The 20,304-nt window shown below is 49.5% G+C and overlaps 1 protein-coding gene across 1 annotated transcript in view; it reads right to left on the reverse strand.

Moving 5' to 3' along the window:
* The window catches only part of ANP32A (acidic nuclear phosphoprotein 32 family member A), a 36,911-nt gene extending 26,044 nt beyond the window's left edge, over window positions 1-10,867 (reverse strand). The window contains exon 1 of the mRNA NM_001003013.2: window positions 10,814-10,867. Coding sequence (NP_001003013.2) covers window positions 10,814-10,867 — 54 coding nt within the window. The remainder of the gene's footprint in view (window positions 1-10,813) is intronic.
* Between the last annotated feature and the right edge of the window lie 9,437 nt (window positions 10,868-20,304).

Below are 20,304 nucleotides of genomic sequence, written 5' to 3' on the forward strand. Positions count from 1 at the left end.
GAAAGAGTGCTGGGTGAAGCGCGGGCATGTCTTACACAGCACGGACCTTCATGACCAAATTAAAAATAAAATAAACCACAGATTAGAGCAGTGACTCCTAAGTGGATCGGCCAATACAATCCACTGACGTGCAAGAAGACAGTATTAGGACTGTTAAATATTTTCTTATTTCCTACTTCTGAGGTCTTATTTATTTACTTATTTTGGTGTTAACATTTTACAATGTACATATAGGTATGTGGTGTGTCTGAACAATCCATTAACTAAATAAAAGGTAGACAAACTACAGCTGAGGTTCAAATTCTTTACACCAGGGCTGTGGGGAAAAAAAAAAAAACAAAAAACAAAAAAAACAGGAAAACTGGAGGAGCACAGGGCACTAAGAAAGTGTGAATCGCCCACCCAGAGGCAGCTCACACTCACCCAGGGAAGAGGTGGGGAGTGGGGAGGGTGAGGTTGGAGACAACAAACCCTGCAGTGTCTCTGATGCTTTGTTTCTGGAGCTTGTGCTTGGCTTTCCAGACAGAGGATGATGACAATGACAGGAACGTGCAAGCACCCTGGTCTCTTCATTCAAGCAACATTTCTAGAATGCCCACCATGTGCCAAGTGCGGTGCTGCACTCTCGGGGTACATGGTGATGTGTACCAAAAACAGGGCCTTTAAATCACGCGGCTACACAGGGGGACAGAAATGCTAATTAAAACACTCACATTCAAGAATGTATAATTACCAACTGAAGCACTGCGAAGGAAATTTCTATAAGAGTTTCATAACAAAAGAACCAGACCCAGAGCTGAGGAGGGTGGAGGGTGAGGGAGCTGGTGGAGACAATTAGATGCTAAGTCGGTGACAGTGGCAGTTATGGCCTGGAGTAGTTTTGGAGGAATAAAGGCGGTGAGGGAAAAGATGAGGGCAAGCAGTGGCCAGTCCATGCAGGACCTTAGGAAGGTCCTGGTAAGGCCTCTGGACCCTCTCCTAAGAATGCTCTGTGTCTGAAGCACGGTGACATAATTACATCTGTGTTTTGGGGAGAGCACGCTGGCTGAAGTCTGAAGCATGGCTCGAGGGGGCTGCCGATGCCAGGACACCAGCTGGCAGGCAGGAGAGGATGGTATTTCGAAGAGACAGGACTTGTGACCAATAGAAGATCATGGGTACATCTGCAGGAGGATGGAGGTGACAGTGACAGAGGCCAGGGGCTCTTCCTGGACATTCGCTTGTGGGGTGATCTGGGGACATTCAGATGGAGACATCGGGTGGGTCCCGAGCTCAGCCAGGAGTTAGGGACTGGGAGGCACACATCAGATCGCAGACAGCGCCAGGTCCCTTCAGCCGTCCGGGCGGGACGACACAGCATCATCATGCGGAGGGAATGCAGGCTGAAAGGGCCCAAGGCCCAGACCTGCCTGGCCACAATACTGAAGGCCACACAGAGGAGGGCAAAGGACACTAGAAATGAGGAGTGGCCAGGGCTGAAGGAGACGTTCACTGGAGAAAGGGAGAGCAAGAGAGAACGCATCCCAGGAAGGTCAAGGGTGCAAACACTGCTGAGGAATCACGCAAGGGAAGACAGGGAGGTTGTGTTTTTGGAGCTGTTGAGGAAGCAAACCAGAGGAGGGGGGCTGAGGTATCAGAGAAGTGAGGGCACAGAGAAGGTGGTTCTAGACAGTTCAGGAAGTCTGGCTGTAAAAGGGGAGAGAGCCAGGCAGCCGTCAGGATCAAGCTTGAAGGATCAAGCCAGGTTTTCTGTTTGGTTTAAAGGTGGGAGATGGACAGCCCGGATGGCTCAGCGGTTTAGCACCGCCTGAGGCCCAGGGCGTGATCCTGGAGACCCGGGATCGAGTCCCACTTCGGGCTCCCTGCATGGAGCCTGCTTCTCCCTCTACCTGTGTCTCTGCCTCTCTCTCTCATGAATAAATAAATAAAATCTTTAAAAGACAAATAAAGGTGGGAGAAATACCCCAGCTGGAGAAGGACCAAAGGAGCAGAGCGGCTCAGGTGCCCCGGAGGCAAAAGGGGAGCGGGAGTGGGGCTGACCCCAAGGCCAGAGGAGCAGGGTACTGCCTCAGAAAACCAGGTGTGATCTTCTGTGAGGTGGGGGGAGCTGGGGGGAAGGCCGGGGGCAGGGTCAGGGGCAGTAGCCTTGGTAGGGGGGTCTGAAGCAGCTGCCCCCGGAGGTGAGGGAGTAAAGGCACGTTGGAGGAGCGAGGAGCAGGGTGAGCAAGGACCCGACCCGACCCTCTGCAGAAACTGCCTGGGGTCCAGTGCAGGGGCTGTGCTGCGGGGCGTAGATGCTACAGCTCTACTCACATCTAGGAACAACACATTTACTACTGAATCATTTGTGGGGGAAAAGACTTCTGCCAAGTTAGAATGTCTAGCTTCTAACCTCTTTCTCTCACTGAGACAAATGTTACTTTTTTATGTGATGTGTCTGTTGTTAATGTACGTATGGGCGTGTTTTTTTAAATGAAAGCCAACGATGGTGTTTCCAGCCGAACAGACCATAATAACAATAACAGTTACCGTTTACTGAGCACTTACTGTGTGGTAGGTACTATTCTATCATCACGTTAGAGACAACAAGGGCCGCATGGCTGGAAGTGGGGGAGACAGGATGCACCACCCAGGCAGTCTGGTGGGGAGGAGCCAAGGCACTCTCCCCTCTCTCCAACAGAATCTCCTCCATGCTGGAAAAGGTGGGAGCCCGAGGCAACCTGCACAGTGTGTGGCACATGGAAGGATGGAGGGCACTGGGCGGGGGGGGGGGGGGGGGGGGGATGGGAGGAGATGTTGGCTGAGGGCCCCTGGCACTACCAGGAACCTTGGAAGGCATCCACCTAGGGTAGGAATTTGGGGTAAGGATTCTTTAATGCTAGGAGAAGGTTTAGGGGTAGGAAAGAGCTAGAACTAAGCAAGGGGTGCCGTTTAAGAACCTGGGACCCAGAGAAGAGCTGGCTTAACTAAAAACCAGAGGAATCACTATTAACTTTCGGGGGGAGAGGGGGATTTCACAAAGTTACACGCAGCATTCTCTCATTCTCAAACCAAACCACAAAATATGTGCATGTGAAGGAAGCTTAATAGCCACCTTTTAATGTCTCTCAAAATAATCACCAGCAAAGCGATCAAGGCCAGTACACTTTTTTAAATGAACAGAAGTGTTTTACCTGTAGTAAGAAAGCAGCTCATCATTGTTCTGTATAACAGGTAAGCATATATACACTGGGTAGTGACGTAAAACGTATTTTTACTGTCAGGATCAAAAAGTTTGAAAGCCACCAATCTAATTCAATACTCCGATTTTAGAGCGGAGGAACCAGAGGCCTCCAAGAAGCCCAAGCCAGTTGTCCAAGTCAGTTAATAGTAGCAAAACTGAGAACAGCACACAAGTCTCTAATAGTCCTCTGCTAATTTCCTCACCAAACCGGAATCTCCAAACACAAACATCTCTGGGAAAGCCAGCCTTGACTTTAATCCACATTAGGGTAAGTGATAGTGGACTAAGTAAGCTGATCTTTTAGATCTGCTGCCTAGAGCAAGTTCTGGTAAAGAAGAGAGATGAGTACACCAGGGCAGCTGTGGACTACAACAAAATAAATCTGAGTGGAAACACGGGGGTTGCCGGGTGTGGCTCAGTGGGCGCGAGACAAGGACTGGTGTGAGAAAGATATTTCATCTTGTTTACAGACTTTGTATTAACAAATATCATTGGGACAACTGGTTCTATATAAGGAGGCTGTTTCCATGTCCGGGCAGGTGGCCCAGGGCCACGGGTGCTTTGCTCATCTTGTTTCAACAAATTTTATTAAATGACAAGTTCTGAATAACAGATGCCTTCGCAATTCTCCATCCCTGCCAGACTCCATCTCTTTAATGAAAACATCATTGTTGGGTATTTATCATTTGTACAATTGTATTTCAATATAACATAAGATTGTAAGATTCAAAGTCAGGTCCTTGTTTCCCTTATTTGTGGGCAGAAGGTAGTGGTGATGAGGGACTGGTGGTGTGGACCTCCTCTAGGAAACTAGACTACTAGCTAGAGCAGGGGGTGGGCAGGCACGGTAGCACTCATCCGTTAAGGGAGTGGCCCCCTCTGGACACCAGAGTAATGAGCCTCCTCTTCAGAATTCAGGCCAAACAATTGGGCCAAGTTCATCAGACCGGGGCTCATCACCACTCAGCAACAAGCTCTGCGCTCCTTTCCCAAGCGACTACAGCAAGGTACAGGGAGCAGGCCCAGTGGTGAGGACGCGGCTGAGCAGTATCATACACAATACCCGTAAAGGATCAACCGCAGCCCCAAGCTTCTTACTTCAATGTGGTATCATTAATTCAGACTGAAGCTTTGGGATGACCAGCCCCCAAAGCTCATGTAGGTGCCTGTATTACAAATGCAAAGGACTGTGAGAGTCCAGAGGAAGTCACCTGGAAAGGCCAAGGGAGCACAAGCGGCCAAGACAGGGAACAGGGTCTGCGGCCTGCTGTCCTCTTAAGTACAGGCAAAACTTATGGGGACTGGGATTCTCCGCCTTGGATTTATCTCCTCCTGTCCTTGGCCTGGTCAATCTCACTTCTATTCCCTCTGCTCGTTAGCTCAGGCACCAGAGGCTGGAAGAAGAAAGAAGGGCTCTGAAACTCAAAGCCACTTTGTTGCTGGTATGTTCCCCAGGAAACATGCATGGTGGGAGAGCAGCAGGGCAGAACCAGAGATTGCAGGATTATCTGTGGCTTTCAATGATCTGTGTTCTGAGGGTCTGATGTCAGCCATGGAGGACACAGCTGCTGTACCTTCTGCAGGCCCCAAAGCCCTAAGACGACATCTGAAATTTAAGAATAACCGTTCAACTATGAGATATGCAAAAACCTTTTGAAATACTGAGTATGCAAACTGAAGAATTTTGGTTGGTTACACGGAAGAACTTCTAGATAGAAGGGGCACACAATTCTAAACTGGTAACAGGGACAATTTCTCTTCTCATGGATGATCTTGGATCAAGGCCGATTACCACTAGGCATCAACTAGTTAAGGGGCACACATAAAAGAACTTGGAGAGACTCCTAAAGCACCACCCAAATGAATGCCTTGCCACGTGTTTAATAAAAAAATTTACAAATTAAAAACAAAACCCCCAGATCCTCATCTGAATCCCCCCTCCCCAAACCAAGGAACACCAAGCTTTCTCTATAAAAGCCAGACATTAAACTTTACTGAGAGACAAGACTAACAATTCTACACAGGCACCTTTATAATGATAAGGAAACACATTACCACAATTCTTTTATTGACAAAATTCAAAATGTATAACAAATACAGTTTGGTGGTGGGGGGGGGGGGTGGAAGGGTAACAACCATCTAATGAGACGAGTGGAATTCTTTTGGGGGGATAATATTTCACTTAATTCAAAGTTAAGTGTTCCATTTCATCAAATTGATTGCAATGTTTCTATGTACAGATTATGCCTAGCTCATGATACTGAAACAGGCCACTCATCCTGAATTTGACGACCCTTGTGCTAAGCCAATGTCCAGGGGTGCGGAGAATCTGCAGTTTACACACTCCCCAGGTGATTCTGATGAAGGGCCATGTCTGGGACCTAATGGGAGTACAATGAAGGGCCATGTCTGGGACCTTGTATACTCTCATTAGGCCATTTAGGGGTTTTATGTCAGTACCTTCAATGACCAGAAAACTAAATCTCTCAAAGTCCCTACTGCCCAACTAAGGGGGCCTCTGGTTTCACGGTGGCAGAACCCAACTCTGTTGCATGCCACAACCACCCTCACAACATGGAGGATCATCACACTGCTTGGCCTGCCCTGGACAAGTTGTTAAGGTGAATTAAAGGAGCTGATCCGTGAGTTGTTACCAGTACACCACATTTTAGGTACAGAGGGCATACCAACTCTCTTCAGTTTTTTGGCTGTAGGTGGTGACAAATAAAAACGGAAGATGCGTTACATGCAACATCCCATAAGCCACTGCTTAAGAGTCTTCACATTACCCAAAATGTGTACCCCAACACCTAAAAGGACAGACTTATGTCAGCCTAAACAGATTATGACGTTCTAAACCAAACTCGGAAAGTATATGGCTTCCCCCTCATGGGAGCCCCTGGTCCTGACTACCCACCTCAGTATCTTCAACCCCGAGGCCATTTAGGGGGTTCATGTCAGTACCTTCAATGACCAGAAAACTCAATCTCTCATAAGGTGGCACTGTTTTAAAGCCAGAGAATAAATGGTTCAGTGTCCAACAAGAAAAGGGTGCTTCAGGGGACGGCACAGAGAACAAGAGACTGGCTGCGAGAAGCTCTCTATGCCTCAATTTCCCTGTGTGTATGTAATAGGAGGATAATAATAGTACCCACCTCACAGTGCTGCTATGGGGACTAGATTAACTGAACCGTTTAATCCACTTAGAACTGTGCCAGGCACAGTGTGGTCCCGGGTGAGCATCCGCTATTATTATTGTTGTTATTGTTGTCCAGAACCAGAGAGGGGCTCAGAGCTGTGCCTCATCGCACCCCAGTTAGGTCTCCAAAGCTAACACCAGCACATACTGAGTACCTGAGGGGCCAGATCCATTGAGCCGGTTCTGTCGCTTATTCATTACACTAGATCACTATTCTCCTTCCACAGGTGAGGAAACTAATGTGCAAAGAGGAGGCTACCATATCCTGCCTCTTTCTAGGAGGAAGAACTCAAACTCAGGCCCGTGGGGCTCCAAACCACAGCTTCACCGTGGAGGCCCCCAGACTCAAAACCACCACCAGCAGCAACCCCGTTAACAAAACCCAACTAGCCAGGACCCTACGGAGCTGGAGCTCAGTCCTCTGCCTGTGGACCCTTGGTTGGCCTGCATCAACCGGAGTTAATATCAGGCTGCGGGAACCCAATTAGGCAGTAAGTCAGCCTGGAAAACATCACGCGACGTGTTCCAAAGGTCAAAGTTAAAGCTGGCTTCCCGGGCAGCCTTTGCCAGACGCTGCCATCAAAAGCTAGTCTCCTACAGACACCAGAGTTCAACCAGTGAGGTGCTTAACCAGCACTGACACCGGCTTTGTAAAAGTCCCGGAGAGAAGCCAGAGACGTGACGCAGAAAGGCGGTCGGCAGAAAGACATCATTTACTTACAAAAAAAAAAAAAAAAAAAAAAAGGAAACCTTACTCTCTTTTCGGTTTGGGGGTCACATTTACTCCAGTACACTGCCTTCCCCCAGGCAAAAAATAAAAGGGGGAGGGGCAGGTGATAGGGGCTGGGGGGCAGGAGGGGGCGCCCCTAGCCGGCCGCAGGGCGCTGCAGCACCCACCTGGAGCCCGGAGCGCGACCTACCTTCCCGGAGAGCCCAGCCCCGAGGGCGTCTCCCCAGCACACCGACAGCTCGTCCCTCGTCCCTCCCGGGCGAGCGGCTGCTGTCCTCGGCTCGGCTCCAGTCGGGGCCGTAGAGGCGCGCGCGCGCCCCCCTCCCGAGCAAGACACCTCCTGCCTGTCTCCTCGCCCCCCTCCCCTCCTGTCGGCTCCTCCGAAAGGGCGCACACCCGGGCGACCAGGACGTCTTTAGGGCCACATTCAACGACGTCTGAAACGGCAGCGGGAGGAAGGGCGAAACCCCGGCGGGGAGCGGGGCGGGGGGGGAGGCGGGGAGCGCGCAGGGGGCGCGCGGGCAGGACGTCGCCCTCCAGGAGAGCCTCGGGCCGCGCTGGCGCGCAGGGCACCCCCATCGGGGCCCGGGGCACCCCCGGGGGGGGGGTCCCCGGAGCCCGCCTCCCCCGCTGCTCCGCGTCCGGGGCCGTCGGGGCGATGGCGCAAGACTCTGCACCCACCCCCCCGCCCCCCCCGCCGCGACAACAGCCACGGTGACAAAATGGCAGCTCGGCGCCCGGCAGTCGTGCCACCGGCGAGCAGGGCCCCGGCCCCCCGGTAACGCCTCGGCGCCCTCGGGCTCGGCCTGCGGCGGGCCTGGCCTGCACGGAAATCCCAATAACAAAACCCCGGAGCTCCGAAGCAGCCGGGGAAGCGGGAGGCCCGCCGCGCCCCCGCGCCCCCCGCGCGCCCCGCTCCGCGCCCCCCGCTCCGCGCGCCCCGCAGCCCCGCGCCCCGCGCCCGGCGCCCGCTCGCCGCGCCATGGGGGAGGGGCGGGGCGGGCCGCGAGCCCCGGGAACATGGCTGCTCGTCCTATTTCGGCGTCGCGGCGTGGCCACCGGCCCCCGGATCCGAGTTGGGAGAGGCTCCGAAGGTGGGTGTGTGGGGGCCCCCGGGGGGGGCGGCCGCGGCGGGGAGGGGCGCAGGGGGCGCTCTCCCAGAGCTGTTTGTCTTAAAGAACGCTTTAAAAAAAAAAAAAAAAGAACCACCAACCCCATAGTTCCTCCTCCCCCACCCCTTTTGTCCCTCATTAGCTCGCTTTCTCGCTCCCGCGCGTCGCCCGCGGTGCCGCCAGGGCCCCCTCCGTCCCCTCCCGCGCCCCACCCCGCCTCGAGGCCGGGGGCCGGCGAGTGGGCAGGGACGCTCCGAGGCGAGGGGGCGAAGCGTGAGAAACCGCTCCCGGCTCGGCGCGCCGCGCCCCTCCCCCCGCACACACTCGGGGAAGTTTAAAGAGCCGGTTCGACCCGCTTTCGGGCTCGCTCGCACTTGGCCCCCGCGGGGCCGCGGCCGGGGCCGGGGGAGCGCCCGCACACCCCGCCGCGGGGACCCCGACCCCGAGCCCGACCCCCGGCCCCCGTGCGCCCTCCCCCCTCCGCACGGGGGGCTTCCGGAAAGTACGCGGGAAGCCCGCGGCTCCGGCCCCCTCCCCCATCACCACACCCAGCCCCCAAATCCTCCGGCTCGGGGTCGAGGCCGGGACGAAAGCGGCCAGAGAAAGGCAGACCGCGGGCAAATTGTTCGCGGAAAGTCCTGCCCGGGCGGCGGGCGGCGGGCGCCCCCTCCCCTCCCCTCCTCCCTCCCTCCGTGTGTCCCCCCTCCCCGCCCTGCGCGCCATAAGGCACTGCACGTCTCCAGTCCACAGCTGCGTTATGATGGGGGGGTGGGGGGGGCACAAAAAGGGATCTTGTTTTCAAAAGTCTCACTCAGGTTTGGGGGAGGAACTAGAGAAAAGAGGAAGCAGCAAGGCCTGCCTTTTGGGCAGGGATTCTTCGGGCTTTCGCGGGCTGGAGGGGCGACAGGTCAGCTGCGCGCAGCGCTCCCCAAACTCCCAACTCCGTGGAACCCCGGCTGCCGAGGCTGTCGGAGGAGGAGGAGGAGGAGGAAGAGGAGGAGGAGGAGGAGGAGGGGGAAAGGGGGGGTCCCTCCCGCCCGCGCCGCCCTGGTCCCCGCCCCGGAGCCGGGGTCTCCTCCGCGGAGCCGCCAACTCCCATAAAACACTGTTTGGAAGCGAGAGGGGAGACGGGAGCCCGGCCCCGCGTCCGAGGAACCCAGCCCGGCCTGGCCCTCCCCGGGGGTGGGCTCTGCGCCCGAGCCTCCCAGGTCGCATCCGTGCAAGTTTCCTCCGGCCGCACTCCCGCCGCTGCCCAATCAAGATCGGCGGCCGGAAGGCTCGGTCCCATCCCGGAGCTGCGAGCCTCCCGGGCCCGCACGACTCCGGACCCGGCCGACACCGGCGCGGGCAGCGGCTCCGGGCGGCTCGCGTCCGGACAAAGTTTCCCGTGCCCGCGTACCCCCGGGGCGCCGAACGGCTGCGGGCGAGCCCACCCTGCAGAGAGGCGGGCCGCGGGGCGCGGGGCGCGGGGGCGCACAGGCCCGCAGGAGCAGGGGCGAGGGGGGACGGGACGTCGCCTCGGGGTAACTTGCAACAGCGATCGCTCGAGGCGGGGAGGCGCGGGGACCATCGGTGCCTTTGCACGTTCCAAAATCCCTCCCCACCCCCCCCTCCCATTTATCCTCCCTTCCGAAGGAGAGGAAGGAGCCTCAGCATCTGGCCCGAAGGTGGGGTGGAAAGAGTGAGGGAGAAAGAGGAGGAGAGGAAGGGAGGCAGAGAAAGGGAGGGAGGGAGAGAAAGGGCGCGTTCACGAACACTACAAAGTTACAAATATGGCTCCCCCGTCTCTCGCCTCATCACTGCAAAGAAATGAAGACGCACTTTAAACTCGAGCCCTTCCCAACTCCGCCGCCGCCCCCTCCCCACGCGCTCTCCCCGGGGGCCTCGGCCCACATTTATCAGAAACTAAACCGGACTCGCGGAGCCCAAAACTTATTGTGTGTGTGTGTGTGTGTGTGTGTGTGTGTGTGTGTGCGCGAGCGAGGGGAGGGAGGGAGGGAGGAAGGGAGGGGGAAGGCGCGGGAGGGGGGCGGAAGGGGGGATTCATTTATAAAATATATATAAAAAAAAAAAAAACCCTTTTTTGTTGTTGTTGTTAGATCCGGGAGGCAGCCCCCCTCCTCCTCCTCCCTCGCTAATCTTCCTCCCCCCCCCACCCCCCCCAGCAGACGAGAGTCCAGGGAGCAGCGAGCTCGGGGGGTTATTCCGCCTCGTTCTCTCCGACCCAAACGCGTGCGCCCGCTGGCCTCCCGGTGGGTGCACACTCGCACGCACACTCTCGCACCCACACTCGCACACGCGGGAGCACACGCACAGGTAGTCACACACCAAGGGCAGCGGCGGCGGCGGCAGCCGGAACATGCTCGGATGGCATTGCAACCCCCCCAGCCTTGCAATTCATTTGCAGTCCCGACCCCCAAACCCACGCCTCCCGGGCGCCCCCCCTCCAAAAAAAAGTGCCTTCCGCCCCCCCCCCTCCACCCCCCAACGCACACACACACACAAAGTAGGAGAATGGACCGACAGAGATATTTTTGGCAAATGCTCACATCAGAGGGCGTCCTGTTCCGCAGCTCTAAATGAATCCGTTTGTCCATGTCCATCTCTCGCGCTCTCTCTCTGCAGAGGCTCCCGCGCCGGCGGAATTCAATCAATAAACCCCGAACCCACGGCCGCGCGTTTTAGGACTTTGAAGGCTCAACCAGCTCCGCTCGGTTCTCGAGCCCCCAGCACCCGCGGCGCACACTAACCTGATCACGGTGGAGGCGGGACCTGCGGCCCGGCGGATGAGCGGCAACGGCGGGAGCCAATCGCCGCCGAGGGTCTCCGGGCAACAGCCAATGGCGGCGGCGGCGGGGGGGGAAGGGACCAATGGGCGGGCTGCGCAGCCGGCCAGGGAGGCTCAGCCATTTGGTTGTGGTGCCGGAGACGGACCCCTTTAGATTTCGGGGCGGCTGAGGAGCGCGGCGGCTGCTCGGCGGCGGAGCTGGGGGGGTGGGCAGGATGGCGGGGGAAGGGAAGGTGACTGCGCCTGGAGGGCCGAGCCGCTCGGCCCCGCCAGCCCGCTGCCGCCGCTGCGTGTGGCCGGGGGCGGGGCCGCAGGTGCGTTACTGGGGGGGAGGGGCGCGGCCGGAGGGGTCGGGGTCGCGGTCGGGGTCGGGGTCGGGGTCCCTCGCGGGGCCGGGCTGCAGAGGGGGCGGCGCGCGGGCTGGGGGCCGTGGGGCCGTGGGGCCGCCGCGGGGCGGGCGGGCGGGCGGGAGGCCTGCAAAGAGGGGGAGGGGTCAAGGGTGCAGCGGGGGAGGGGCTGGTCATTTTCTGGGTCCGGCGGGCCGAGCCCGTGGCGCGCGGCTGCTGCCCTCCGCCTCCCGCGCGGCATCCCACCCCCGGGCTGGGCCCGCGCGCCCCTGCGCCCCGCGCCCCGCGCCCTCCTCCCTCCTCCAGCCGCGGCCACCGCCGCCCCTCTAATAAACAAGCACATGAAAGCAAGATGCGTCCACCTTTGGATGACTCCCCCCCCCCCCGCCCCCCGCGGTCGTGACCCCCTCTCCACGGAGGGGCATTTCCATCTGCCGTCACATAAGGTCAGCCTGGAAGGAGCGATCACCAGGAGACACCCAGGACCTTGTTGGGTCAATAAATGAACGAAGACCGTGGATTAAGGATGGTTGCCGAATATACCGAATATTAAAAAGTGGAAAAGGAAGGTGCTAATTAATAACTCCCGGTTTTCTGGATCCGACATCCTTTATGGGTTTTTGTAGACCTAGGGAAAGAAAACGGCGCACAGTTTAATCTAATGGTTTGGTTCAATTTGGGTTGCCAAAGAGGCTCTATTTGGAGCACTTTCTCCAGGTGTTACGGTTTGCTTGCTTTGGGGTCTTTTTTTTTTTTTTTCTTTCTTTCTTTTTTTCTTATTCTTCTTTCTTTTTTTCTTCGTTCGTCTTCTTCGTTATTTGTTTCTTTCTTTTTGTTTACTCATGTCATCCTTCTGTTCGTCTTTCTCTTTCTTTCTTCTTCCTCTTTTCTTTCTTTTTCTTTTTTCTTTTTCTGTTTCATTTCATTTTTGCTTACTGTTCCTTTACGTTAAGGTCCTTTCCTTCTTCCTTCCCTCTCCCTCTTTCTTTCTTCTTTCTTTCTTTTCTTTTTTTTCTTTTCTTTTCTCTCTTCTCTTCTCTTCTCTTCTCTTCTCTTCTCTTCTCTTCTCTTTTCTTTTCTTCTTTTTTTTAATCACATTAGTTGTAAAACCTAAAAGCCTTCATTCCCACTGGGTTACCCACTTCTTAAGGCCAGGCCTCGGACCTTGTCATTTACTAAGTTGGCTGCCTGGGGCTGTTAATAAATCTTGGGGATTGTTGTCAACAAGGACAGATACATCTTTACCTTTCCACACTGTTGTTCAGTGCTTCTACACCTTTCTTTATGCACACCAACGTGTTTTTGTTTGTTTGTTTGTTTGGTTGGTTTTTTGTTTTTTTTTTTTTTTAATTGAGGGAGATACATTGTGTTTGTTTTTCAGGCACATGGGTTCGAGGGAGAGGGAAACCAGTATGTATGTTGCAAATTCGAAATATTGTTACATAATACCAATACAGTGTTTCATTCTTGAGCATATAAAGTTTAGTGGGAGACATAAAGTGACAGAATGTAAATAAAACGCACATACAGAGTGCTCACGCAAGGGAAGAAACCGTAGCTAACTTTCATATTGTAACCTGATGGATTGTAAACGTAAAATCCTACAGCTAAGCATTTTGCTCTGTGAATTTTTCTTTCCCATAAAGTGATAGGCGGGATTTGAAAAGTGATCATGTTTACTCTGAGTAGCTGGGAAATGCAAATAAAAATGGAAAGTCATTGTTTTTATTTCATCTGGGTATAAATAGTATGATGTATTGGACTTGTTGATTTAGCTGACATATTTACCCTCCTCGGTTTTGTTAATCTTATTGAACTCAATTTGTGTAGTTGGAATTCATTTATTTTTAAATTGTATTGGCCTTGTTATAGAACATACAGGGACCCCAAATTACCTCTCTTTGCCAGAGTCCGTTGTTATTTCTGGATATGGCATTTAAGGTTGTTTTAAAACAGAGCTCTTCATCACACACACATTAGGTCAATATGAGGTGTAGGAACTATGCAACATAGGAGTACTGAGGTTTACCTTCTCTTTGACGGCAAATACTTGTCTTCAATTTGAATTATCAACCACAAATAAGTCCACACTGCTAGCAATGTGATACAGAACAGTGCCTTTCAAGAGGAGTAATCCTTTAAAAGCCAACCAATCAAATGCAGAGATGTTCCTGATCCAGCTCTGCTAAACAGCAGCAAGTATAGCTCATCTTATCTTACAAAGATCTGAAGAGGATGACTTGGAAGCCCAGACCCCCACTAAAGAGGGTGTACAGGAACAAATTAAGGTTGGAATTGAAAAAACTATGGCTTGACCACTAAACCAAAAACATTAAACTTAACAGTTGTTTTTAGAAGCATTATTATACATTTTGATAACATTCTGTAGTGGTGTTAGAAAACCAAAAGAAATCTTCACTAGATTCCAATCTTACAGAAGTTGAAATATCCAAAAAGTACATATAACCAATTGAATACTTTGCATCTTTCCAAAAATACTTTGAAAAAGCAGAGTTCCTCGCACTCTTACAAATATATTTGTAGTTTATTTCTAAGAAAATTGTATTAATTTTGACTATTTCTGATCAAAAGGAAGTCAGAATTGAATTCAGCTAAAGCGGTGCCATTTTTCCCCATGCTACTTGACCAAATGTTTAAAAAAAAAAAAAAAAGAGACTAAACCGCTCTTATATTCCTTATCTTGCAGATTTGTTTCTTAAATAAATAGAATTTCGTTGCATATTTTAGTAGTAAATAAATGCTCTGAATGGGTCCGAATATCAGAAGATAGAGTAAGAAGAGAAGCCCGTTCGACAATGGGAGTTAGGTTATGAAAGCTGCAGTCCGTAACTTCTGGAACTGGATTGGATTCACACTGAGAAGAATAAATGAGATACAATTCAAAGGCTCGAGCCCACAGGGAGAAAACCTTCAAGTAAGGAAAGCTCTCTTCCTGCCTTCCAGGATATTCCAGAATATCTTCCTTCAAGAACCATTCCAAACAAACAAGCATCCTATTTTGTTCTCTAAGAGGCACGAGCAATGGGTGTCTTAGCTTCTTGATATGGGTCGCAAAGGACTGTTTCATAAATGACCCACCGTGATGCTGCTGCTGCCATTTAAGCTCTTTGCCCTTGTTTGGTCTCCAAAGATGGAGACCCTCTGGGTAGCATTCATTTTTTGAGTTGAGCTAATGTATTCACAGTTCAACTTTTTGTTCTTCAGCTTGAATCACATACATTGGAAGCTGGCCATAGTACTTTTTCACCTACATCGTGGTTCTGCTGCCTGGACCCCAAAAGACAATGCTGTGGAAAGGCTCCAGCTTAATTATGTTCTCTTTTGTCTTTCTATATAAATAGCTTTTAGAAATGTAGATTATTCTTTTGAAATCCTTGCTAACAAATGTGAAGACTACTGCATTTTGATTTGAATAGCAAAGGAACTTCGAGGTCCAGGATCTAAAAAGTTAACTATTAATTCGTTTACTTAATACAGCATTGGGTGGTTTGGTTTGATTTATTTATTTAGTTAGTTATTGAAGTTATCTTTTCAGTGGGTTGAACATGAAGAAAAAGCACTGTTAGATGAAAAGTCATGCAATTTTTAAAAATAGTAAAAAATCTTAACACCAGCTTAAAGATGGTTTATTTTGAAAAGAGGGGAGAAAAAAAAAAAAAACCCAACCACAACTATCACCTGCACACTAGTTTGGAAATCCCTAGAAATGTTTTGAATCCAATTCTTAAATATATTTATTCACAATAATCTGGGAGTAGCGATAAAAGAAAGTTTGATGACCATTCACCAAGAAGAAAACCAGAGCTATACGCTCTTCTTTCTAGAATTAAAATATGATTTATAAAGGTTAAAAAATAGATACCTTAAAGGCAAATAATGGAACGAGGAGCCAGTAGAAACAAGACTGGCTAAAGGCAAGCAAGGATGAAAAAAACAGAAAGGCAATTAATTTAGAACCTGCTCGTTTTGTTTTTTTTTTTAGTCTACCTGCAGTTGAAGTTTGCCTCTGAAGAAAAAAAGGTACTAAAGTCTATTAAAATATAAGAGGTAGAAAACAGACTTTCCAAGAACTTTTAATATATTTACTATTTGGCAAGTAGTATTTCTAATTATAAGCCCCAAATAGTCCTGGTTATCTACTTTGTGGCAGCAGTTATTTGTACACATAAGTAACAATTTTAAAATATAAACCCTACAGCTCATCTTGGATTAGAGATCAATTTCATGCGTTCTGAGAAATTAGTAATTTTTAAGTGAATTCCTAGTTGAAATAGTGGTCCTCGGAAGAGTATACCTATAGCCTAAATTTTCTCTGGAAATCCTGAATCCTAGCAACTTGAATATAAAAATGATGCCTCCATTTGCACATGACCAAACTAAGGTAGGTGCAGGAGGACTTTTACCCAGCACAGAACACAGGCTTTGCTCTCCTGGATTAGTTCTGCCCTAAGAATGTATCCTGAAATCATTTTATATGCTTTCCCTTCTACATATATTTATTCAAAAGAAACTTGAGTAAGTGTGACAAATATTTTTTACTAGGCTGGACCAACTCTTCATGCCTGTGTTATGTTCATATGAAGAAGAAATGCTATAGATGAAGCTATTATAATACCAGGCAAATAGCAAGCATGTGATTGCAGTGTGGTAGAGCTTTCTGTAATACCTAAAGAAAGAAACAATATATTCATGTGCCCAGGAAAAAGTTGGGGAGAGTCTGCACCAGAATATGTTTCAAAAAAATTTTTTTACAAAGTTTCTCTGGGTAAGAGTGTTACAGTGTTTTTTGCTTATATTTTCTAAGTTTTTCAGTGGGTTGGACATGGAGAAAGCGCACTGTTGGATGAAGACAGTCATGCGATTTTTAAAAATTAATAGTAGTTGATATAGTTGATAATTTTTGCAATAAGATAAAGTTATTTTAAATGGCAATAGAAGTATAGCAGATTTGGGGGATGTTTGTGCCAGCTAGAATTCTTGGTTGCAGACAACAGAAGTTTTCCCTGACCAATGCAAGCAGAAGGCAATTTCATACAAGGCTATCACAGAACCTAAGAAGAACAAGGCCCAGGAAAAAAAGCAGGAACCCGGGGAAGCTGTGCAACCTGGTGCTGCCAAGATGGTGTTCCTTGTATGGTCTGTAGAGGACAGCATACCACCTCCCGCAACCCCAACCTCAGAAGTCATCTCTGGACTGTGGCTGCACCCCTCCACTGCTGCAAGTGACCTCTCAGGAGCCTACATTTTTGTGTCACTCCTTCAAGGTTCAGAGCTCTTGCCAGGAACATTTGCAGATGCCCCAGCTGTGAGGGAAAATGATTATCTGCCCTCTTTAGTTTCTACAGCAGAATGTGTGACCCTGTCGCCTATCTATTTAGGATTCTGCCCAAAGAGTATTCTGATGCTAGGAGACCAAAGGTAAAATCCACTAAGGTGTTCTGATTGAACAATACTGTGAAGGTTTCCTAGTAATCCAAATTACTTCCCCTCTTAGCTCTTCTCTGGCTCCATACTACTTCCCAGGAAGAGACTCGCTATGGTCTGAATATTTGCACACACACCTACCCCCCCCTCAGATTCACATGTTGAAATCCTAATCCCCAAGGTGATGGTACTAGGAGGGGCCTCCTAGTAGGAGGTGCCTGGGTCATGAAGCTGGACCCTCAGGATGGAGATTCATGCCTTTATTAAAGAGGACCCTCAGGGCTCCCTTGTCCTTCTACCAATGAGGATAGAGCAAGAAGTACAACTCAGAAGAGGGTGGCCCCTGATCTCAGACTTTCAGCCTCCAGAACTGTGAAAAAAAATAAATGCCTTGTTTGTTTAGAAACCACCCCATCTGGTATTTTGTCATAGCAGCCCAACCAGACAAGACTGCATCATCTACCTGGGATCAACCTAAAACAGAGCTAATACCTGAAATCCTTAATTTCCTTTCAAATGATTCCCTCTCCAAATCCCAGGCCATAATAAACAATCTATTACTGTTGGTGTCAATGGACTACTTAACTGATCATAACTTTAAGACTTTGAGAAGAAGGCTCTCCAGTAGAGATATCTGATTTTAAGTCACAAAGAATTTAGTCCTGAGGCATACACTGAAGATAGTAATAATCTCTTATATCTAATAATCTGTTCCAGCTCATGAGTAAAGGCAGCAATCTCTGGATATCAAGCAATAGAAGATCTTGAGTAGTGATGTATTTATTACTGCTGATGGGTTTCCATCTGCCACTCTGAGAACACGTTCAGGCTCAAGTGCAGGACGAAGCTGAAGTGGATGAGATTTGTTGTAAAAATTTATTGGGAGTAGGCAAGTGGTCACAGGCTAAGTAAGGGATCATAAAAGGATGCAGTCACTTTAAGGACAATTTTGAGGAAAAAATGCTGATGGTGAAAGAAATGTCAAAACCACAAACACATCAAAGAGGCCCATATTCCTGGGAACAGAGAGGAAGGCCATAAAGGATCTGCTTATAGAAAACATATTAATCCTGGGGTACTATCCTCTTTCCTCTTGCCCCCCCATCATCTCAGGTCACTTAGCGCAGATTGCTTTTCAGCTAGAAAAAGCAAATGCTTGCAAGGACTCTGAACAATGTTACAGGAATTCAACTGTTTGTGAGTTTGATTGGTATAACTATTAAACTGTTACACGAATAGAAGTTCCTTACAAATGGCAATAACTTCTCTCCAGACATGCAGTGCTAAAGGTTCTGTTCATTGACACACAAACAGGCAGGCTCTTCATGACGGACAGTTTTAGTAATTTATTTAAATTTAACTTTGTACTCAGATGACTGAATGCAAATTGTGGCAGACTACTAATTATTCAACAAGATCTATTTCCTCTTCTTCCTGGACACAAAGCTGGATTGCGCTTCCCCACTGCCCCTGTAGTTAGGTCAGGCCATATGACTCTTAGGCCATGAAGTGTTCCTAGAAGTGACGTTTGCTGCTTTGATGTCCTTAAACCTCCAATGTATTGGCCGGCTGAGATGAAGGTGACAAAGAACCTGAGGAACCACATCTTATTCTTGAGGGTGGAACCTGCCTCAGCTTGAGTGTCCAAAGAGAACCTGGCCACCAACCTGTTCACTTGCTTAATCAAGAGACAACTGGTGACCAAGAGAAACTTTGATTGTACAGTGCCAATACCTGTTGATTTATTACCGCAGCCTATGCTAACTAATACACTAATAAAGTTGTGTTTCCAGTCTTAGTTTTCTATCCATTTATGATTTTGTAGATGATTGCATATTTCAAATATTTATTATTGTATTTGCAGTATATCTTTGAATTATAGGTTCTCAGAAGCACCATAAAACAGCCATAAAAGAATCATATGAAGTCACAAGGACTTAACGAAGAAAAGATAATTGTAAGAGAGTCTATAGAAATGACACACAAATATATCTCTTTCTCTCACAGTTAGTGCTTGGTTCATAGTAGGCGTGAAATAAATGTCTGTCGGCTCATTAATAAATGAGCCTCCCTCCTAAGCTCCAGGCTGACATTTCCATTGCCCATGAGACAGTTCCAAACAGCTCTCCTCAGGAACATCCACAGAACATTCCCCAAACTAATCTTCTTTGTCAGCCTCTCCCTGCTCTGGCTGCACCAATATACCATCATGCTCCTCCTCTCCCGTTCTTATCAGTGGCACCCTTGGAGTTGTCCTCTGTTGACTCACATAGCCAAAGAGTCACCTCATCTTCTAAGTTTTATTCCCCAAATATCTTTGCTCCCTTCAGCCCACTTTCTCTGCTCTAAGAGTGCTCTAACCTCCCTCACGTCCACATTGACCCAATGTGACAGTAGTACTCAGGCTTCTGGGTTTTTTTGTTTTTTGTTTTTTGTTTTCACCAGTAACATTTCCAAAAAAAGGTGTTTTAAGGACCAACATAGCATCACCAACTTTTACTTTTGCCAGGTAAAAAAATTTTTTTCTGGCTGAGATATATAGACTATTGAGATATATTACATTTTCTTTATCCATTTACTGTTGATGGACACTTAAGTTGTTTCCATGTCTTGGCTAATGTAAAAAATGCTGCAATAAACATGGGCATTTAACATTTATTTGTTTATAGACTGTTTTAAAAATGGTAATATAAGGGCACCTGGGTGGCTCAGTTGGTTAAGCGTCGGACTTCAGGCCAGGTCATGATCCCAGGGTCCTGGAATGGAGCCCTGCATTGCACCCTGTTCAATAGGGTGTCTGCCTCTCCCGCTGCCCCTCCTGCTGCTCATTCTCTCTCTCTCTCTCTCTCTCTCTCTCTCATAAATAAATAAAATCTTTTTAAAAACATGGTCATGTAAGGAGGACTCAGATTCAGAATATAGGTGAGTCATTTACATTACATATATTTAATTTTATGTAAACTCACTACAGTGTCCAAGACTTTCTACTCAAGTAGTTGGAAACTCTTCTGTGGGCTAGCACTCGTCCTAACATCCTTTTGTGGCTGGAGGAATGTTTCTGAGCTCCAGTCACAGTGCTCCTATGATCAGCAACAGCCTCTCAGTTTCTGGTGGCTCCACCCCCCTCCCCAGCCTGTCATTTAAACTCCCAACAAGGAGACCCCACATTACCTTCCCATTCCTACCTCTAGTTTCCAGACAAACTGGACCTTCCGCTATTCCCTTCTTTTCTATCTTTGACTATGTGTTTTTTCCCAGCTTATGTATTCTTTTTTCCCCCTACCAGTCAAAATTCTACCCAAAATTTAAGACCAAATTTGATGCCACTGCTTTTATGAAACCTTTTATGATCCACCCAAACAAACAAAATCTTTCCTCTCCTTGATTTCCATAACACTATAATGGGCAGCAGGAGGCCAGTGCTTCCAGGTGCTATTTTTTTACCCCTCCCAAAATAAAT

Source organism: Canis lupus, chromosome 30, assembly GCF_011100685.1.
Source record: "Canis lupus familiaris isolate Mischka breed German Shepherd chromosome 30, alternate assembly UU_Cfam_GSD_1.0, whole genome shotgun sequence".
Lineage (NCBI taxonomy): Eukaryota > Metazoa > Chordata > Mammalia > Carnivora > Canidae > Canis > Canis lupus.